The sequence below is a fragment of the Haliaeetus albicilla genome, chromosome 3, assembly GCF_947461875.1.
Source record: "Haliaeetus albicilla chromosome 3, bHalAlb1.1, whole genome shotgun sequence".
NCBI classification, from domain to species: domain Eukaryota; kingdom Metazoa; phylum Chordata; class Aves; order Accipitriformes; family Accipitridae; genus Haliaeetus; species Haliaeetus albicilla.
This window is the reverse complement of record NC_091485.1, coordinates 55,478,298-55,501,901: the sequence shown is the minus strand read 5'-3', so window position 1 is coordinate 55,501,901 and position 23,604 is coordinate 55,478,298. Positions and strand designations below refer to the sequence as shown.

At 35.6% G+C, this 23,604-nt stretch overlaps 1 protein-coding gene across 49 annotated transcripts in view; it reads right to left on the bottom strand.

Moving 5' to 3' along the window:
• RIMS2 (regulating synaptic membrane exocytosis 2) overlaps positions 1-23,604 on the bottom strand; it is a 491,423-nt gene that overhangs the window by 280,881 nt on the left and 186,938 nt on the right. Inside the window, exon 1 of one of the 49 annotated variants that reach the window (XM_069779869.1) lies at positions 16,903-17,105. The exons of 47 other annotated variants lie outside the window; for them this stretch is intronic. Coding sequence is in view for 1 of the 2 variants with exons in the window: in XM_069779866.1 (XP_069635967.1) it covers positions 4,511-4,569 (59 nt within the window). In the remaining variant the exon portion in view is untranslated. Of the gene's footprint in view, positions 1-4,510; positions 4,787-16,902; positions 17,106-23,604 lie in introns of those variants that run through there. One more of the 49 variants, XM_069779866.1, reaches the window with a different exon arrangement.

Genomic DNA, 23,604 nt, shown 5'->3' with positions numbered 1-23,604 from the left:
CACAAACATTTTCTAACTTTGTCTGTTACATTTACCACAAGCAGTCATTGCCTTTCCTCCATTTTGTTGCTAATAAATGAATATAGGACATGTCACCATCTATGGCTGACAGTAAAATAATGATCAGCTGGGTCCTGAATCTATTCCAATCTTTCAAGAAGAAAAAAGCTTTACACAGGTGCCCTGCATGTGGCAAGTACTAGGCCACATGCAAGAATAACGACCTTCCTGAAAAAGCAACCTTTTTCTTCAGAGGAAGCAGCCTGATAGATAAAAGTAACTAATTTAATTCCTGGCCTATGTTGATTGGCACTATCGAACTCCCTTTCTAATTAATTTCATCCCTGCTGAAGGGATCTAGCTTCACTACCAGGATCAAATGCCAGAAGTTGTAATCCTATCCATCAGAAATAAATTAACTGTACCTGTACACCTGATCGGCCAGAAACCTTGCTGGCAGGAGAGGACTCATCCTGCCTAGCAGTCACCATACCATTTAGTATTCAAGCCTGTCATTCTCTTTACTGGTCATCACAACACAATTACCCCTCTTTTACCATCAGTCACTTTTTTTTCATTTTAAAAATACCTGCTACAAACACAGTTGCACAACGTGTGCTATACATTTTAAACCAGTGTTACTAAATCGTGGTAAGAGGAACAGTACTCATGAAAACTTATGGCCAGTCATTACTATTAAAAATCTGCTGTTATTTTTAGATCACAAGCTAGTTCTCACCTTCATGAGCCTTTGTCTAATATATTTCTCACCATTAACTACCTTAAAGATACCTTACTAAAAGCCTTTCCTCATGTACCTCCAGCTAGATACACCATGGAAAATGACTAGTCCTGCCTCTCCAGGACTTTGCTGGAATACTAAAAGTTAAGAGAACTTTAAATGTGTGTCAACAGCTGCGACGTGCCCTCCAGCTGCCAGCTCAACTAAGTACTATATATCTCCTCAGAACAAATACCACCTTTTCTGAAAAGGTTACCACACCACTGAAAAATCCTCCAGGCCATTGTGATTACTGCTTTTTTGAAACAGTAATAAAATAAAATCTTTATTATAGTTAGAAAACTCTAGAACCTGCACAAATCTCTTCATCAGGCACATTCTATAAATATTTTTTCAGATACAGAAACTGAAATTTATTTTCTATTATTATCACTGTATATTTATTTTTTAATTCTAATTTATCGATACATGACATTTTGTCTTTTAATGCACATCTCTTAACCTTACACTGATGGAAACATTATTTGCAATGCACTACAGATATCACTAGTACTATGAAAAAGCAAATAGCTTGACTGTAACCTGACCTCCTGCTCATAAAGTTAAATTATTCAACTCCCCCACACTACAACAGGAAGTAAGTACTTAAAAGATGGGATAGAAGAATATAAGACAGCTATTCTGCTTTGATGGCTCTGATTTCAGTAATGGAACTAAATACCTTGAAAGTCTTTGACATTCATTTGTATTCTTCCTTGAAGAGAAAACACACTTCTGCTTTGATTTAGATTTTTAAAAAATTAACCCAAGCATTCTGAGGAAAAGGAAATTTTAAAAGGTAAGTTTCCATTGCATTTCAGAAGCCACAGATATTCAAAAACACTGTAATATGTAAAGTATTTATATCACAGTCAAAACTACACCTCAGATCTTCCTGGCTACTAATCTTGTTCTCAGGCCAATAGAAGACACATCTGAACTGGAGAAAACTTCCAAGAATTACCATTCTAAAGATATGTTCAAACATATGGGCACCTGAATTAATCTACGTTTACTTGGAAATCTTTATAAATAAGAAGTTTTGGGTCAATTAAAAAATAGTAAGGGTTCAGTGGGCCTGAGCCATCATCAGCTATTTGAAAACAATATTGGTCACCTATTTGTAAGACCTAATTATAATTTACTTTCATATTTTGTTCTCTCTTTCCTGTAAATTAGAAAGGAATAAAAGATGACTGCAAAATTAAAACTGAAAATATTTTTCCTGCACATATTGTAATTTTGCTTCACTGTTTTCAAAATTTGATCCTTTCAGTACATGAAAGAGTAATTTGGAGTAGGTAAAAATTCACATTTCCCACTGGAACTCTGTCACAAAAGCCACGCAGGAGAAAGGGCTTCTTGTTAGAGACCTCGTCAAATACACTGAGCACAGCTTTGTCTCTCCTTTACTATATGGCTCCTTTCAGGAAAACAGCATTTGTTGGTTCCTGAGTGATGATATAAGAATAGTTCTACTATTCTAAACTTTTACACTTCTATGTGTTGTATTCAACAGAGAGTCAGGCACTTGTTTTAAAACAACACTGACAGGGAGCAGATAAAACACCATCATGACACTTTGCAAAAAAGTTCCTAGGCTGCAAGAAGGTGAGCTAAACACACTCCAGACCTTGCAACCAAAACTCCCATGAGTGCAATGAACCCAGAAAACTTGCTATGCAAAATTAAGATCTGACTGCCTTTCTCAGGGAGGGTCCTACTCTCACTGTTAGGTACTCTTATGAAAGCATTTCCACAGACTTCCTTTGCCATACTGAAGAATCTACAAAATGTTTACCTATTTTGGGAAGTGTTTTTAAGAAACTAGCTGGTATTGATTTAACTCCTTTTCTCATTCTCTGCTTATAACCTTTGCTTTTGCTGAGTCACATTGTGCATGAGAAATCATTTTGCACACTCTCCAAAGCAGCTATGGCTCCAGCTTATTGAAAAAATAGCTTTTTCTGACTTCTAAGCAGTTCCAGTTCTACCAAGTTCTCTTTTTGCAGTTCTTCTATGCTGTCTAATTTTATACTAGATTAATCTTCTGATCTGTCTGTTCCCCTCTCCTTGGTTTCTTATCCTCCCACCCCCAAAAAAAGAATGAACGTAAGTAACCAGTGCACGATTTGCAAGCTAATTTGTTTAACAAACAGCCTACTCTGATAAAAAGAAAAGGTATTTATCACATTTCTTGACCAATATAGTTTTAAAAAGAGCGCCCTGAAGTACATCTAACACTCAGATATCTAAGCAATTCACTAAGTAAAGTTCATCTGACACATTATTTCATTTCTCATTTCAGCCATGCCTTACAAATTTTGTTTTACAACAACCATATTTTGAACCATTAAAATACCTTCCTGCTAAATATCTCCAAACAATAATGAATTAAGTTTACAATGGTGATTATAAAATTTACTGAGGCATGCAAGTGATACTGCAGATGTTGATCTCTATTAGATTTTATCTGAAAATACAAATTCACTGAATGCAGGCTGGTATCAATGGAATGAAAGGAATCTGTAGTAACAAAACATTAATGTAATTAAATTCACTACTGATAACAACTTTGCTTTGAACTTGACATGACTGCACAGACATATAAACCAATACATTTACTTCAGAATCACATCCTTTCTATACAAGCAATTCAGCAAAAATTCAGCACTGCAGCTTTCAAGGGCTAATTTCAATTTGTATGGGGAAAAGGGTCAAAACATGGAAAAAACAAGGAACTGCTTAACAAAACTACTGATTTTAAATATTCCTTGCTAATCTACAAATATTTAGGTAATAAGTTCATTTCGCAGTTTTTTATTAAATCAGGATCATCACAGATAGGAAAATGGGACCACCAGTAGAAATGGCTTTGTTATCCTTTATTTTGACTGAGGTTTCAGTAGCCCTTATATCATATCATTTGATTTTAGAGAACTGCAAAGAGAGAAATAACTGTATTTTAATCTTACTGTTCATTCAGCTACATTGATGAGTGCTTTCCTTTTACAAATAGGTTAAACATCCTGAGAGTTTTCTTTATTTCTACTTTTGAACATTTTGAAAATGAATATTTTGCTAATTATTTCCACTTAATATATAAACAAGAAATATCTCACCTACTTTTTCAGTAAAATCTCTTGTTAAAAAAGCTAATCATAAAAACAATGCTAAATGGATTAAATTGCTTTCAAAAATAATTGGTCAGAATGTGCATTCTAGTTACCTGTCTCAGCACTGACACCACAGAAATCATTTGCAGAACGGTGGAATCAATTAACAGCTGCCATACAGCAGGTCTCAAATGAGTTTAAAACCCGGGGTGTTAAAAGAATAGTAGGTCACGGAAACATTAAAACATAAAATGAGTTAATATGATACTGAACTGTTACTGAGAAAGACTTCAAATAATATAAAATACAAGAAAATTCCAAAATTCTGCATATACTATTTTTATGAAAAGAAATCCAACTTTTTGAGAAATATTTTTGTCACAGAAAATATAATACAATTTAAAATACTAATTTAAAGAAAAGTACAAGACTTTGTTAAAGATACTATGCTTATATATCTGAAGCACAATAAAAAGTTTTTCACTACTTCCATGGAGCTTTTTTTGCTAAAAGTAAAAAATATCTTCCTAATCATCCCCAAAAAGAACAAAAATGCTGAGCGTTACACATTGTTTTCACACAACACATTCAGCATCTTTCTTCCCTGCTTTACCTTTTGATCAGCCACAGCACATCTGGGAAGTAGGAAGCCTCGGGTTCATGAGAATACATCAATTTCTGTTCTGGCTAGGTCTTTCATTTAATCCTCTAGGTTCAGTGAAATCATATGAACAGTCTCTTAATTTTGAGACACAATTTTTTAGATATATTTTACAATCCTTTCCCTTCCCCAAAACACAGTTACAAAATATAAGGCATCTAGGGGGAAAAAAAAGAAGTCTAGGATATGAAAAAACAGCAATTCAAGTCAGAGAGCTGACCCAATGGGAAGCTATTGAGAGCATGAGAGGAGTGTTATAGTTTAATGCTGTTACCATGTGCTGTATATAGCTGGAGGTCAAGTAAGAATTTACCCTATAAGGAGGATTATGGTACTTAGCTGATTAGTGCCTTGCTACAGTACTATTGCCTACAAATGTACATGCTGGTCAAGGCATTTAATTTAAACTATTTTTAAAATTGTGCAGCTCCAGTATTTCATGTTTTGTGTTACTAGGTTCAGCATCTTCCTTGTGTTCTAGGTCTCAAATGAAATTATATAATATCTATTATTTTTAGTTCGCTACAAGTCAAATTTTGACTTGATTTTCAACCGTTAGGTTAAAATAGCTGTAGCATCTACTTCAGTCAGACATACTGAACATACTGTAGAAATGAAAATACTTTTTTTACATACCATTTAAAAAAAAAACCAGTGAAAATCAATGGACTAATTATTCCTAGCAACAGTCATCAGAACTCACTTTCAAAATACAGTGAGAATGTGAAAATAATAGAAAGCGAATGTGTAGACAGTGTCATTTGCATTAAATAATTATAAACACATTTTTCCACAATTTCACAAGCAAGGCATCTTCTATCTATGCAAACTAGCTTACAAATAAATTATATTTAATATAAAGTACCATACCCCAGCTAAAATTGACTGTAATGAATTTAAACCATGATAAAGTGGCATGACATGGGAAAAATACAGACTTAGCAGCAACCTAGATTTTCTCCACCTCAATAATAGTGAGTTCATACTCCTAGAAAAGGCATTCTGACACCAAAGTTTTTTCCCTCAGTCATCACAGAGAATATATCGTAACACACTTCGTCTATGCATCATTACACCCAATTTTGATTCTAATCTTTTTAAGGTATTTCAGTTTCTTACCACAGGGACTGTTCAGCAGACGCTTTTCCCAGCAGTTGAAAGTATCCTGGTTTTTCAAAGGAAACCTTTAAGTCTGATGAAGAGGAGAATTTTCTTTCAAAGAAACACTCCATTTTACTAGGGTATTATCACTATTAAATAAAAAATATAGCTACTTTAATAATGATCAAACAGTAAGAAAATGTTAGCAATGTGGACAGTCATATGAGAATTGTGTTGCCTAATAACATCTCTGCAGGCTGTTTTGGATTGTTGAACTCCTAAACCTGTAACTTTACTAATGAATGTGAGTCAGCGTATCTTTTCTTTTTCTTCTCTTTTTATTCTATCCACAATTACAATATATATGTGATATCATACAATGAACTTCAGTTTTAAAATATCTCTGTGGTTCATATTTCAATCTGGAAGAGATGAAATAGGTCATACTGAGCTGTTTTGATGGCTCCACAAACGAGCAAGCAGAAAATAATCAGTATGAAATGTCCAGTTGCTTAAGTAATGTGAGGCAAAGGGCCATTATTAAATCCAGTGAATTAAATCAATGGTGGCTCATCAATGAACGGTGGGCTGTGTGCAGCGGCTTCTCCGAGACAAAGCTGTCAGGCTAAACATGTTCACGCTAGGGAACATCAGCTGGACCACTATGAAATGACAGAGGTGTGTTCAATAACTCTTGGAAATTACCATGGTACATAAAACTTTAAATTTCCAATTCAGCTGTCATTCTCAACATGCTGGTGAGACAGTATTAAATGTGTGTGTTTTTAAAGCAGTACCTAACTCTATCCAATGCAGAAGCAGACTGTAAGTTTACAGAAAAATAATTTGTATTTCTGTAAAAAGCTATAGCACCTATATTACATATTGGTAGGACATGACTTTACAATGTTTTTCAAGCTGAAAGAACTTGCTCCACAGCAGTTTAAGTACTGGGCTCGCAATCCCCAGTCCTTGCGTGAGCCCAAACATGTGCCCAAATGTGCAGGATGGAACAGTTACGGCTGCCTAGACAGACCTCCTTCAGTTTAGATCCCAGGGCTCAGATAGGAGGTAGGGATGTCCACCATGTCTGTGCTGCCTGGGTTTTCAGAGACGTTGTGTGAAAAACTTCCCACCATACTACCATGTAGTAACAACATCATGAGCATAACAACCACCTGGTTTCGTGAAATACAGCAGATAGCAGGGCCATCCTCAGACACCCAGTTCAGATCCCTGAATTAGGTATTTCTACCAGAGCTACTTTGCTTTTCCGCAGTGCTAAGACCAGCTCTGGATGTTGCCCCCTCTTAGTTTCTTCTTTTCTTCACCTCTGATCATCTCTTAGAGATGTCTGCGCTAGAGCAAGCCTTCCATAAAAGAGGCTTAACACGCAGCTTTCCCAAGAAGAAAACGTATTCCTGGATCTTTGTAAAAATCCATACGGAAGATCACTAGCTAGTCTAGAAAGTCTGTGGAAGTGAACACCTGGAAGTGAAAAGGGCAACCCTGGCTGCCTAGCAGCTTTTATACGGAAAAGTAGCATCCAGTCAAGATGACAACAGTATAGAACATATGGAGGAAAATACCAACCTCTTCTAGCAGGAAGCAAACCAAGTCCTTGCAGAACTACTAGAAACACTATAGCCATGAAGAGAATTCACTGAAATATATAACTATGTTTCTTCCAAGAAAGTTGTGTGGGAATCAAAGGCGCTTTAAAATGAAACAACTAAAATAAACCTAGTCTTGTAACATAAACAAGCCCTTATACGTATTCTGTATTCTACTTGCAATGAAGGTAGATTTAAGTAGTCTGACTTAAAAAAAGAAAATAAGATGGTAGCTTTTTATATTCCACAGGAGAAATGAATGCTCATTTTGTAACTCCATGTGTATATAAACATCCCAACTAATTCAAGCTTTACAGCTCCTGTCAACCAATATAACCTGCTCTACCCAAGAAGCTAGTTTTCAGTAGGTTTCTCCAAAGTCAAGATACGAATGATGAAATTCTAACTAAAATTCAGGGCTACATATTAGAAGATTTTGGACCTAACATTGGTCACTTCTTCCATAACAACAGCATTTCTAGAAAAGGTATGGGAACTAATAAAAAGAAGGCCAACCAAGACCAACTAGACTCAATTGGCAAATAGCTGAGAAACACTGAGAGGGAATTGTTCAAGTCGTACAGATTCTCAGCACCTTTGATAAAACATGATTATTATGAAAATTACAGAGTAATCTCAATAACTCAGTCTTAAGTAGAATGTGAGCAATCAGCTAAGAAAACACAGTAAAGGAACAGAAAAAAAGTAATTAAGGAAAGTGATGACTTAAAACATTTTGTGAAGACACCCATGAAAGCTTTCAGAGATTAGTGATGACTTCATCACTCTCAGTACTGTTATTGTCAGATTGTTGGGATCAGTAGTATTTTTTAAGTTAACTTTTACTTTCATTGTTGAGCTAAACAACAAGAAATGTTAAATGCATGCTCACTGAAGCACTTTTCAAGCATGAGAACAACTGGATATCAGGCTGGGAAGCCAGGCTAACTTTGCAAGAAACTATAAAAGACACTCAAGATGCTTGAGTTGATGGAGCAGAGAATGAAGATCAAGTTTCTGTAATTTTACAGGAGAAAAACAATCAAAATGGATAGTTGGACAGATTTGACTTTTACAATTGGCAAAGAATATTTCATGGTATATAGCAATTTTGATGTGTATATCCAGGTGAACTAACACAAAAGTTACAAAATTAATAGATTAATAAATAATAATGAGAGAAGGATAACCATGATCACATAAGTTTGATGTCCTTCCTCCACAGGGTGTTTTTTCCAGAAATTAGATTAATGCCAGATATAACTGAAACTTTGCTGAGAAGGAAGAAAAATTAAATTAAATTCCTTATATTTGTCCTTACTGTGGCACCAAGCTCATTTATCCTCATTGTTAGGGTGATATTTCCCAAAGCAATGGATTAGATTACTTGGGTTTATATGGAAGATATGCTATTAATAGCACAACCTAAAGAACCTTTACCTTTCCACTATCTGGCCATTTACCTACAGCTGTAAATCCTGTAGCAAGGTGAGAACCAATGGTAGTCAGTTGGAATTTTGTGTTTGATTTATAAATACATAGAAACTTGAGGTGAGGAGGAGGGGGGAGGGAGAGAGGGAAAGGAACTGGATAATGATAGCCATGTTAGAAAATTCTTGCCACAGATATAAACACTTGAAACACAGATAAAATCTTGAGAGAATTACCATCATCAGAAAAAAATGGGTTTCTAAAAGCCAGTTTTGTGAAAAGTGGACAGAAAGATATTATTGTGCTAGAAGTTACAGACATTTCTTCTTCAGCCCTTTTTTGCTTTTTTAAACTAGTTTAGAAATACCTTCAGTAATGCGTTAGACACCATCTCTGAATGGAGAATTCATGTGCAGTTACTGATCAATAGTGTAAAGGCTAAAAACTGACATTAATGGTACGGAAGCATTTTCTAGCTAGCATTTGCCCAATAGTCACAAAATATTGAGCATATGAAGAAAAATTCCAGTTTAACAAAAATTTGAGATGGTATTAGATCAGTTTAACTGAAAGTAGAAACTTCACCTATGACTTCAAAAGGATATTCCATGTTATAAAAATACAATATTAAAGCATAAATTTCTTTTTGAAAACAGGGACTTTATGACTTATTTTCTCTTTCTCAGTTATTTAAACTAACAGGGAAGCATTTTTTCTATGCTTTATGCTGTATTACTGCTTTACCTTGCTAATAGTTTATTCTGCACTAGGACTGCTCGTGCACCTTGGGACAACTCTGTTCCACTAAGCAGTTTAACCACATACAACAGTTAGACTGCACCAGCATTAATTTCAGCAGGATAGTTCCTGTAAGTGCAACAACCCTAGAGACTTTTAGAGACAAATGCCAGCCTAGGTTCACCTGCTCTTCTTTGACAGGCACTGCGGCTGCCCTATTCTATGCACACTTTTGCCATAGCTCTTCCTTAAAGCACTGGCTTAAGGGAATATAGAGTGGAAATTTTTAATGCTACTGGAAGAGATACGAGAAAAAGAAGTCAAACTGCTAAAGTCATTAGGAATGACACACATTTCTGCAAGACAGCAAACTTAACATGGAAAATGTTCACAGCCACGAGATCCATCATTTTGCCAGACATTCTGAAAACTCTTTGTCAAGAATCATCAAAGATACAGGCTCACAGGCAAAGGCTGGTACAGCAAAATACTTGAGGACTTGGCAAGACTGGCAAGGACTGGCAATTATGTAATTCAAATACGAAATTCTGCTTTCTCTCTTTCTCAATAAATTGCCTTAAGAGAACACTTACTGAATGAAAAGTCATTTTCAGGTCAGGTCAGCCTAACACTGGTAGGACCATGTTGTCTCACCACCTGCAAACACTACTTTTTTAGTTCAAAATTTTTCAGGTTTAAAAAAGAATCTTTCACTTATGCAGGAACCTGGCCTTGACATTTTGGTTCCAGATTATCAGGGATAATGGATCACATAAAATAACGTGATTAAAGATTGTAATAGCAACAGTGAGATGATTGGCATTTTATGCAAATTCTGTATAATCAGAGGGACTAACACAGGAGCCTATAAATACTGCAAGAACCTGGACTGGGAACTTGTTCAGGACTACTCTGCTATTATCTAAAAAATACAGCTTGTGTCTGCAAGCAAACACAGAGATATGCATTTCAATGAAGTGGACTAAAATGCTTTCATTAATTGTTTTATTTGGAAGTTGTATGTCTTCCAATCAGTATTGACCACTAGTTGATATGATAGGCAAAGAAGCTCATGAAGGAATGAAGAATACGATAAATTTTAAATCTAAGGAAGTTGTACTCAAAAAGATAATCAAATTTTGCTTAATAACAATTTGACAAAAAGATAAAGCTGCAAATCAACATTATAGCTTTACAAATACTGCCTACAGAAATCAAACAACAAAAAAAAAATCAGTGCTAGGAAAGACGGACACAAAATAAAACGTAATTCAGGAAATTTCTAATCTAAGCTTCTGTCATGACTTTACATTCTCTGTAATAGCAATGCTTGTGGGAAACAAGAAGGGAGTGTTGTATATTGCTTCTGTACACTGTACAGGACTTGCTGGGTGTAAGTACGGGCTAAGTACCTGTGCAGGAGCAAACTGTGATATTCTGGTTTATTTACTTGCCTAGACATATGCCCAGAAATATTCCTGGTTTCAAGATGTTTCTTATCATTGCCACTCCCAGATTTTCAAATATAATTTTGTTAGTTTATTCATAAACTTCGTCTTCTGGCTTCCTATGATTAGGAGTTATTTGCCCCTTATTATTCCTTCTTAGAACAGATATTGCCACAAGGAGTCTTCTAGTGTGGAATAGGACAGCATTTCTTGCCTACAATATTTAATACCTTCTTGTCTATGAACTCAAAGGAAAGGAGAGGGTTAGCTGAGAAACATATGTCCTAATCATCCTTAGACTAGCAACATGACAATAATAATTTATCCCTCACCTTTAAAAAAACCCCAAAACATGCACTTTTGCACTCCAAAAAACATCTGTGGAAGGCCAAGTTTGAGAATTCAAGATCATAAAGGCCTTATCATATATACTCACAAACTCTTTTAATTTTCAGTAAATCTTCTTAATAAAGTTTAACAAGTAGGAGTGTAAGTCTCTATGCTTCATTGTTTATGGCAAGCTTGAAGGTGCTTGAAAATGTCTCTGGGATGATTGTCTCATAAAAAAAGGGAATGACTGCATGAGTAAGTTTAGGGCCAGTACATCAGTGCCAGGTGTCCCTATAAAAATACTCCTATGAACAGCCTTTGGAAGTGAAGAATCACAAGTGATTTTGACAGGGACATGTGAAACATAGTTTTATCACCTGATTCAGTGACCAAGCTCAAGCACCAGCATAAGAAGAGGGGTTTTTTTAATGTATATTACTTCCAAAGATCAAGAGAAAATTAGTCCTCTGGACTTCTGTCTTAAGCTAGCTGACTATTAAAGGAAGCTTCAACACAGACATGATTTCCTTTCCTGATTCTAACTGCTGTCTAACAATACTTATGCTAGTGTTTCATGTAGTACAGCAAAACATAAATACTCCAAATATTCTAGTACATGGGTTCATTCATTCTGGTGCGCAAAACCCAAACATAGCTTTGTTCCAGTAACACAACCTGCACACCAGTTTTATTGCAAAAACTGTTTTCTGCATATGCATTTTTTTAAAGTTTCCAGTTCTTTACATGTTCCACAGCTGACTGGCATATTGAGGCCCATAATACAAGATAGCAAAAGAGCAAATAAAAAGCAATACACCTTATATAGATATGCATTTCATTTTTCAGTTACTCTTCCTGAATCCACACATATTCCTATTCTTTGCCATCAAAAGTACCTTGTGACCATGGCAAAATTGCAACCTTATCAACACCAGGATTCCAGGACCTATATATTCCTATACTACCTTTTAACAAGAGGCATTTAGCTTTCAGGCACAGTGCCGTGATTGTGTCCAACTGCAAATCAGATCTCTTCTGTGAGAGAATCTGTTTGCATCAGGCCTTCCAATAAAACATATTTTTGAAGTATTTATCCTCAGAGCCTTTTCCTGAGAGATCATACTATCTTTTCAGGTCATCTTTACGACACCCCATCCTGGGGGTAGGCAACAAAAAAGCAGACTTTGGGTTGAACTGTAGCTCTTCATATGAACTGGAGTTATGGAGGATTTTCTCAAGTAATGATTCGAGATCAGCATGGGAGATAAAATTGAAACACACTGGTATGAGAAGTGGATACAATGCAAATAGCAAGACTAAAAAAAGGCAATTGAAATTAGAAGACTCCCAGAATTCTTGGTTTGAGGTGACCCACACATTTTTCTTACAGCAAGTAGTACACTAAGGAATAGTGGAACAATTACTCTACAATTATTAACAATTACTTTTACAGTTGAAATCATTTAACATGCTATCTTGACCATTCTTATGCAATATTCTGTTGCAGATTGCAGAGTGGAAGATACCAGCCTTGAACAGAAGTTCAGGGTGAAATCACAATTATGAGAACACTTAAGCAGCAGTTTGGCATTTAAAGACTCCAACATTGCAGCCGCATGAGGAAGTTTCAATGCCAATTGTTCATGTTCCCTTGTATGGAAGCCAGGACACATGTAACACCAATGCACACTTACTCTGCTCAGAAATAACATTTAAGTCTTCTGAATTTGTTACTTTAGTAACAAATGGATAAAAAAGAAATAGGTCCATGGCAAAGATAAAACCCTTATTTGGAATTCAGATGGATAATGCAAAGGAGGAGAGGGATTTATGACTCAAACTTCCCAAAAAATTTCAGACAAGTAGTTATGCAATGGATGGGTTTACTGCACATCCAGAATGTGACCACCTCCAGATTATTCCTCTATACCTTCAGCATAAGAAGGAATGATGAGACAGAAGAAAGAGGGAAGCATACATCTGCAGAACTTCAAAGAAAAGGCTGGGGGGAAAGAAATAGAATGAGAAGCAAGAGACCATGTGCAGCATAACCTGCACTTACTGTAAATGAGGTTCCCTTCATTACATTAGGAGACCTATTTAGTGGTTCTGATATCACCAAATTTACTCCAGTTAGGAGTCTGAGATTCTCAAAAGTGCCTAACATCTGAGTCCATATTTCATGGCTTTTCCGAAACCCATTACTTTAAGACAGATCATCTTCACCAGAAAAACTGTTTTCCTCTTATTACTTATATCTCAGTAGAAATGCTGCTGTTGGGGATTTAAAACCTATTTATAACTTTTCCATAAGACCCAGACAAATAGAAGTCTGAACTTCAGAAATCTATGTGAAAAATTGTTTAAAATAAATGTTTCTTAAAATAATAAGCCCTGGCTATAGTATGATTAATTTTTCTCAGAGTAAATTGTAATATGGCAAAACACTAGTAAGTCTGAACATTCGTTTGGAATATTCAGTACAGAAAATTTAACAAAAATTGAATGGTTGAAACATGGTTAAAAATTGTTCTTATATTCTGACTACTGTTTTAACAAAATATTCCTTTTTTTTTTAAGACTTTATTATGCTAAAGAGTAAAAACTATTCTAGTATCACTAGCAATTTTCTGTAGTGTGACTACAGAACATGTATTGCCTCATCTCTGAAGAATTTCTCACCTATTCCTTGAGAGGTGACATTCCTGTCACATTATTTTGTAGTGGTGGTTAAATAACATAAAAGTTATCCAGTCAGGATAACTATCAGAAGCCAGTAAATTTCAAAGCCTATTCAAAATGAAAATAATGAAATCAAGTCCACATACTCAGTCATATCCAGAGAATTCAAGGGATTTCAACAAGATTTAAAGCTGGGATTTTTCAAAAGGTAACAACAGGAAATAATTATTCCATTTATCACTGGATTTTTTTGGTTGTAGTTGTCTTTACTAAAACTTTTTTGCTCCTTGCTGTTGCTATAATAAAAAGACAAAAAATTAAAAGTATTAGGCCAAATGCAAAATGATGCATTTATAACAAAGCTTAATCTGACATTTATTACCTGTGACTATTTCCTACCAAGATCACTATTAACAATAATGTGGCATCCTCTAAAGAAATCCAGACCACTAAATCTGGAAACAAAGGCCATTAAAAAAAAGCTATCTCATTGCTAAATCTCACACTAAGCTGTATTTTCTGACGAAAACCAGAATGTCAGAAAAAATGTCTATATACAGATATCTTCCACCTTTACTTTATGCAGCTAAAACAAAGTATTGTTAGGAAGCCTGAATTTTAGAAGGACAAAGATGTCCAAATAGACATAACTTCAATTGTAATTCCAGGCATGACCAACAGATACTGCCAATTTTTAAAATACGTCCAAAGACCTGTCAGTGCGATGAAAGCTGGCTAAGACAATGGGCAACCATGCCATAAGTTTAATAAAGTTTCAAATCTTTTAACCAGTAGAGTGTTGACATTGCCATGAGATAATTTCACTGTAAGCCAACTTTCAGTGCTTAAACAGCTAACATCAAAACCTTCAATGAAGTGCATGTTTATGAACTCTCTGGCCCACTCTATATAACAAGATTTATACCTTTATATAAATCAAAATATTGCTATTTTACCACATTCTGTTCAGTAAAACAGATATTTCTGTTATGTTTTCAATAATGAACATAAAAGCAAACATGGTAAGTAAATGTCTTTAGAATTCAAATATCTTTTCCTAAATCTCAGATTACATTACTTCTGAAATAGAAAACAATTTACAAGTACTTGTAAAATACTTCTGAAATAAATGAAGGTATGCTTAAACATCTTATGCTCTTATAGTTAAAAAGTGCAACAGCTTTTCTTGTCAGGATCTAATGGGGACATTGTGCTGGGCATAACATAACTGTTGGATCAAAAGCCAGAGAGGGAGAGAAGAAAAGATGCTCTCTTATCTCCTTTGGAATATTGCACCTACATTTGTCACATTTCCAAAGACACTTATATAAAAATTTCTCAATTATCAAAATTCACTGTGCCCCTGAAGTATGATCCTGAGGCTTAGAAAGCCTTGGAAATTTTAACTTATGTTTTCTCTCTTGAAAATCATACTTCAGTGATTTCATTAATTTGAGGTCTCTACACTTCACGGCTTTTTAAATCCATAGCATCCCTTACTTTCAAGCCAACGAGGTTGTACAAACATTTATTATCAGCTTAGAATAGAAAATATACTGAAATGCAAATAAATTATATTTTTCAGTATTCAGAAACAAAATTATTTTCACAGTAAGTAAATTATTATCATTATTTTATTAAAATTTCCAGACTTCTGGCATAGAATATTTTACTCATTTTACCTATCTTTCCACAAAATTAATTATATCATGAAATAATTATATATAGTAGCTGTTTTAGTGTTAAAGTGGTTTTATATTCTACTAATGCATACATTTTTTGAAAAGTTAAAGGGTTTTTTTTGCAGTGAAAGGGACAGTTTTTAAAAATAACGGTAGTATTTAGTTGATATTCTATAAAGCTCCATACTTTTCATGCCATTATCAGAACTAGAGAGTACATGCTGGGGCTGCATTGTACTTTCCAGTTGAAAGAACAGCAAAAGGAGACAACTGCACATTTAGTCTGATATTCACTAGAAAAAAACTTCAATCCCTGCAAGACAAAAACCATACATGTTCACTCTGAGGGACAGAATAAAAATGTGAATACAGGATCCTTTCAGCAAATAATGACTCATGCATTTATTCTTTGTTCATTTTCTCTTATGGCTCATATGAAATGTTACAAAATACTGGGTCACTGAATATACAAAATGTAACTGCACACTTAGTATCACAAAGACATGCCTCTTTACAGACTCTTTTAATACTAGGACGCAGCTAACCAATTCAAAATATGCAATGCAGTCTACTGAATAAACCATAAAAGCGATATGTCTCAGTCTATATTTGTGACTGTGCTTAAGAAATATAATTAACTGGCCAAGTACCAACAGAAGAATCTAATCAGAGCTGGATTTCTCACAGAATTCAGTGCCCTGTATAAACACACAGGTTTTCAGCAGAATTCTCAGAAAAAGCCAGTGAAAATAAAATCATCAGAGGAAAATATACAGTAATACATAAGCATCCTGCTTTTTATTTATTTTCCAAGGTGCAGACACCAAAAGAGAAGCAGTATCTACAGTAATTAAGGTACTGGATCAGTTATTCAGGAGCATTACCTTCCAAGAATATTTAGGATGAGCACAGATTTTAAAACCTCCAAAGGAAACTGAGATCTTTTGAAAACTATTATCTTTACACTTCTATGCATCACCAGATATTATGCAATAGGTCTGGATGTGTCAAAATGTACTTAGTTCTTCCACCTGTGTCTGTAAAAACAAATATTTAATTTATCTACTTATTGTTTAGCCACTGCAGATCAGGGAGATACATACAAATTTCATGGGAAGAGGCAGACAGACTTTTTGGTAGTTTATTTTTAAGAGTAAAGGGTAACAAAAAAGATTCAAAATTTGTTTTTACAGCTAGCTTTTGCAGTCATCACTTTTGCACATAATCCCTTTTACTCTCTCATATATGGAGACTTAATCAGTTTGCCTGTTTGTAGAAATAATCATAAGAAAGTAAAAAAGGAGAGAATAATTACTTACCTTAGAGTAATTGGAGTTCTTTGAGATGTATCGCTTTGATGCACAGACACCTCAGGCACTCAACATGTAATCTTAAGGCCATCGGTATTTGTTGGGGCTGTACCTGACTGCTCCCACCCTACTCCCTACATGGCATGAAAAGGGCGATGTGAGGATCTGCAGCTCCCTTGCGACTGCAGAATCCGGATGGGAGATTCCTCAGTGGTGAGGCTGGAGGAAATACCATGCCTCCATATGCACAGAACGCCTCAAGGAACCACAGGTATTGACATCCGCTTTCTTTTTGAAATGACTGGTCATCAGCAACTCATTTTTGCTGACTCACAAACAGTAACCTGATATGCAGAATCTAGATGCTCCAAGTCTATCTAAAAATGACTCATACGATTCTGCCAAAATGAGCAGCATACCTATAAGCCTTTATAAAGAAATAGTACCCCATAAAATGTTCATATTAAGCCCCAGAGAGCAGCTTTTTAAGAAAACCTACAATCCAGTCCTGAAACTGAGGACTCAAGTTCCAGCATGTTCATCTTCATTTAAAATAATTCACTGAAATATTAAAAAACAACACCCCCCTGCCCACAAAATATCAAATCACTCAACATTTCACAGTATTTTAGTCTGGGCAGAATGCCCTCCCAGAAAGGAAAAATAAAGAAAAAAGGGGAAAAACGTTAATTCTGCTTCTGTAAGCTTGTTTAAAACTAATTACAGGGAAACATTATAGAACATCTTTTAACTCAGGGTTTAAAAAATGTGATGAAAAGGTTAGTCATAAATAAAACCTTTTTTCTTCTCCAATTCACTACAAGAATAGACTTGATCATAAAAGTGATGCTGTCAAAGGGACATTAAATTTCAGTCTTGCTAACAAAGAAAAGAATGATTTTCTATACCATTTTGCTCATTGTGTCTTATCTTGCATTAACCCAGGTATCCCTATCTGTTTAAAATGATTTCATTTATATTTTACTGCCAAATGACATTGCAGAATTTCAATGCTTAATTCAAAATAAGTTAAGAATGCGTACACAGGGATTATGTTTTTGTTTTACTTTAATACATAGATGAGGTATCTATATAATTGTGTTTTAGTAAATTATGTTTACCTACCTAAAAGTGAATAAATACTGTGCCTAACATTATCAACACTACATAAAGATAAAATTCATATCAAGATAAAATTCATGACTACATACGCTTTTGCTGTGTTCAGGAGCAGTGAAATCTGATCTATAATGTAATAACAGTGTGTGTACATGCGTGTATGTTTGGAATCTCGTATCTGAAACTCAGCATATCTAGAAAAGAGCAGAACTAGTAAACTAAATAACACATGTACCAGAAACCATATCATTCTGTACCTTAAAATAAAAATCAAATGTAGTACATTTTACTCTAGAATTAACAGACTTTACTCCATCTGACATGCTGAATTGTGATACTGCTTTTAAGGATGCAAAGAAAATAGACTGAGGTTAACTATCTCTATGCAATATGGGACAAGAACCTTAATTTTCAACATATACCTTAATGGGTGCACACTGACCTACAAGTGCTTACACAGCATTATGTTTTGCCTATGTACTTACATATTATTCAAACACTCTTTAAGTTAGCTCAGAGAATCTGCTCTCCCCAGGCTCCCTCTACAGTCAATGGAGAGAGGCAGACGACTCTAATGGGCAATTCAGGGCAGAAAACTAAGTTTAGTTCTCTGCATCATCCCCTAGCGAATCTATCTCTTTCCATCGACTATGAAGGGAGCCAAGGGAGATGAGCTTCAAGCTAAAGTTAGCATTTATGAATCTGTTGCATGGTATCACATAGTGTAAAGTGTGAATGAACTATCACAGTCCTCATGGCTAAGAACTGGAATCTACATCTCTTTTGGACAACGCTTTGTGAAAAATCAGAAGAATCATGAGTTTATATATAGCAGTTTCCAAAAATACTAAATGAAATTGAAACTTTTGCCTTTCTGATACTGAACATTGTATGTTAAGATGTTCAAACTAGCAACCGTCATCATTGTCATCATTAAGATTCAATTGTACATCTGGAAAAAAAACAGCCTAAAGACATTATCAATTTGGGTTTCAATAGAGCAGCTGCCTTTTTTACATTTTTATTTAAAACAAACTTTTTTTATTTAAAATTTTCTTTAAAACTTTAAAACTTTGAAACAACAAACCTCAGACCCAAAGGTACTGGGTGATCTCACCTAGTTTGAGAAAACAGTAGTTTAGGCACTCCAGAGACAGCTCCCTAAGTCACCAGTCACTCCCTTGGAGTCACTAGAAAGAAATGGCACTTGTAGATTCTAAGAAATTTTAGATGTCTATCAAAGGAAGAGATTAATTGCTCCCTAGAAGTACTTATATGTCTCAGTTTACTGTACAGGGAGACTAGGCAACTAAAATACAGACTTCTATATTGTAGAATTGTAAAGCCAAATGAGATTAATCCAAAATGAAGAATACCAAAAGCACTATCCCAACAACAAAAAAACCCCAAACACAAAAGGAAATCAATCACATAGAGAAATATGAAATATAGGAATAGAAAGCCCTGCTCTAAGCTGTGAAATAAGTGACAGAAAAACAAGTTTTATTAGGATCAGAGTACAAGAAAAAAACCTGTCACTAACTTTAGGACCATTATGGTATAGGTGGGGTATGTGTGATGCAGCTGCTGCATCATGAATCGACACCAACAGCATATTGACCTAAAACTAAACAAGTAATACTACAGGTAGTCCTACCTGATCTAGATGATGTTTAAGAGTGTCTATTGCTAATACTCTGCTAATGCTTATATAACTTGTCATGACATGAAAAGTCAAAATACATTGAAAAAATTTTAAATAAAATATTAAAATAATCTGTTTAATAGGACCCTTCTGCACCTTGGTCTCCTTTTGATGGTGTTTTCACTGAGTAAGAAGAATTGCACAGGCTGCTTATTTAGTACCAGGACAGACAGTATTTTATACAACCATAGAATGGTTCAGATTGGAAGGGACCTTTAAAGATCATCTTGTCCAACGCCGCTGCCATGGGTGGGGACATCTTTCACTAGTCCAGGTTGCTCAAAGCCCCATCCAACCTGGCCTTGAACACTTCCAGGGATGGAGCACCCACAGTTTCTTTGGGCAACCCGTTCCTGTGTCTCACCACCCTCACTGTAAAAATTTTCTTCCTTATGTCCAATCTAAATCTACACTCTCGCAGTTTAAAACCATTGCCTCTTGTCTTGTCACTACAGGCCCTAATAAAAAGTCTTTCTCCATCTTTCTTATAAGCCCCTTTAGGTACTGGAATGCTGCTATAAGGTCTCCCTGGAGCCTTCTCTTCTCCAGGCTGAACAACCCCAACTGTCTCAGCCTGTCTTCATAGGAGAGGTTCAGCAGCCCCCTGATCATCTTCCTGGCCCTCCTCTGGACCTGCTTGAGTGGATCCATGTGTGTCTTATGTTGGGGGCCCCAGAGGTGAACACAGTACTCCAGGTGGGGTCTCACAAGAGTGGAGCAGAGGGGGAGAATCACCTCCCTCGACCTGCTGGCCAGGCTTCTTTTGATGCAGCCCAGGATATGATTCGAATCTTTATGATACTCTGTAAGAACTGAATAATCAATCCCCATCCTACATGATGAGGAAAATGTGGCATGCTAAACAGTCTCACAGATTTTCTTATTTTATAAAGTTCCACTAAAAGGTTGGGCAGCTGTTCTGATAGCTAAAAGACTTGGTGCAACACCAGAGCAAAGAATCAAGATACAGGATTATTTTACCAAAAAAAGTTAATCATAAAACCTTTCAAACTCAGTGTATTTCATTTTCTGAATTACAGTCTCAGTACTGGATATGCAATAACTCAGGAAAGTTGGCATTTCAAAACATCAACAGTCCTTAAGCTAACAAAGAAAAACTAGTCTGAGCATACTGACAACATAAAAAATGCTATGCAGTTCATCTTTACATATATCTTTAACATTTCTCTTAAACCTTTCAAGATTAATTAGAGTCTTAGAAAAACATAAAGTCTCTAGTAGAACAAGAACTAGAGTTGAGAAAACTTTGTGTATTTTTGCATCACTGTTATCCTAGCGTTGCATCTTTGTACACTGTAAAGCCTAAAATTAACATGTACATTGCTTCCTCAGATGCAAAGGATTCCTGCCCTGCATTGGTATCTATTCCACTATTCTGCAAGAAAGAAAACTTAAAAGTATCTGTCTGACATCTATATTTCTTTCCCCCATCTCATTTGTCTTCTTGCTGCCTAACTCACATGCTGTCTATCACCGTTACATATCTGATAAAAAGGATGAGACCATCTGGCATGAATGTTCTTTTCTCTCTCTCTCAATAACTGACAGCCAGGATGATGGCACTGCCCTCCAAATGTCCAATGTGAACTTTCAGACAAAAAGAGGATTGACTCAGACCTTGCCGGCTTTAAAGCAGGATCCAAAAACAAGGCCTTTTTCCTTGACAATGCCTCAGCTGGTTTTGGCTTATTTTCCAAAACAGTCTCAAAGAATTTTTTCAGAAGAACTCAGAGAGCTTTGATTTTATTTTAGTAAGTGGCTTCATAGAATAATTTAAATGTCAGGAAACACTGAAGGACTAATAAAAAAGTTGTTATAGGATAGATGTATCTTGAGTAAATGTTTTTAAAATTAAAATATATCTTTTTAGTCCATATTAACAAGACTTCATGACTTCTGAGCAGGCAAATTTTCTGTTATATCCTTTTATCAAACATTCATAAATTTTACTGGAAAATGGCTCTAAGCCTAAAGATATTTTGTAAACTGAAAAGAAACTGACTATTGTTAAGTGCTCCTGGAGGGTTCTGATTTTTAACTTGATATTTAATAAAATTATTTGGCATTATTCACTCAATTTTTTGGTTTATCACCTTGAATTACAAATATCTCAAGGCTCTGTCTACAAATATGAGAATGATTCCATTTAATTTAGTAAAAATTAGTATTCTGAATATGTTACAGAGCTTTAAATGACATACAAAGTGAATTATAGAATCACAGAATCACAGAATCATAGAATGGTTTGGGTTGGAAGGCACCTTAAAGATCATCTAGTTCCAATCAGCCTCCCATGGGCAGGGACACCTTCCACTAGACCAGGTTGCTCAAAGCCCCATCCAACCTGGCCTTGGACACTTCCAGGGATGGGGCATCCACAACTTCTCCGGGCAACCTGTTCCTGCGTCTCATCAGCCTCACAGTAAAGAATTTCTTCCTTACATCTAATCTCAATCTACCCTCTTTCAGTTTAAAGCCATTAACCTCTTGTCCTATCACTACCTGCCCTTGTAAAAAGTCCCTCTCTGGCTTTCCTGTAGGCCCCCTTTAGGTACTGGAAGGCTGCTATAAGGTCTCCCCAAGACTTCTCTTCTCCAGGCTGAACAACCCCAACTGTCTCAGCCTGTCTTCATAGGAGAGGTGCTCCAGCCCTCTGATCATCTTTCTGGCCCTTCTCTGGACCCGCTTTAACAGGTCCATGTCTTTCCTGTACTGAGGACTCCAGAGCTGAACACAGTACTCCAGGTCAGGTCTCACGAGAGCAGAATAGAGGGGCAGCATCACCTCCCTCGACCACACTTCTTTTGATGCAGCCCAGAATACGATTGGCTTTCTGGGCTGTGAGTGCACATTGCCTTGAATACTGAGAAAAATATATATTTCTAAGGTGTATTGGTCCCTCATGAAACAATCCAGATTACTTTGACAATTTATTGATACCAGTTTAGATAAAATTAAGTGAAGCCTATTGCATCAAAGTTTTATGGGAAATTCTAGATTTTTGTTAAACAGAGAAGACACTTTTGCTTTCTGTTTTATTAAACTGATCTGCGAAAGCAAAACAGAGGAATAAACTTTAATAGTCAATGGTTTTAGATAATCTGAGATTTTTCTGCCAATATATCTTTTTAAATAGTATGCTGAAGTACTATATTATTATCCCAAATACAATAGCCACTCTGACAGAACACTTCCAACCAATTTACAAAAGCTCTATCTAAATGATATCAAGTATAACAATTTTCTTAATGAAGTAACAGCTAGCGAAACATAAACCAAATATTTTTCTGAGAGACGTTCAGGCACCACTGATTATCTACTGACTTGAGTACGTATCTTTTGCAGTCAGTCTTGAAAACCCTATTCCTTAACAGGGTCTGTTCCAGAACTTGAATGACTTCATTGAGAAATTTTACTGAGTTTAAGCATTAATGTGAGCTGACAGAATGACTGGCTCATGTTCACAAGGTCAAAACACAGGACTGTGTTAAATACACATGGTTAAACACTGCAGGAGAGAATAAGGGGTTCTTGTGTGAGTTAATTTCATTTCAATAGAATCTGTTGATTTATTATGAGATCTGAACTTCTGCACTTCCTGAATAAGAGTTTCTCAGCTGGTGAGTCAAGAAAATCATGCCCGCTAAACAAGCAATGCTTAAGTAGACACTTGGAAGGCACACATGGTCATTAATGAACCATTTTTGTATTACCACCTATAATTTTTATTTACTGAGATTACATCCGATAACACTCACAGCTGTATCAAAGATTAGCTATTGCCCCTAATCTAATTTGCTGTATCTCCTCCTTAATAAGCATCTTCAGTCACCGTTTTGTCTCTTTATTCAAGTTATTTAGTAGGA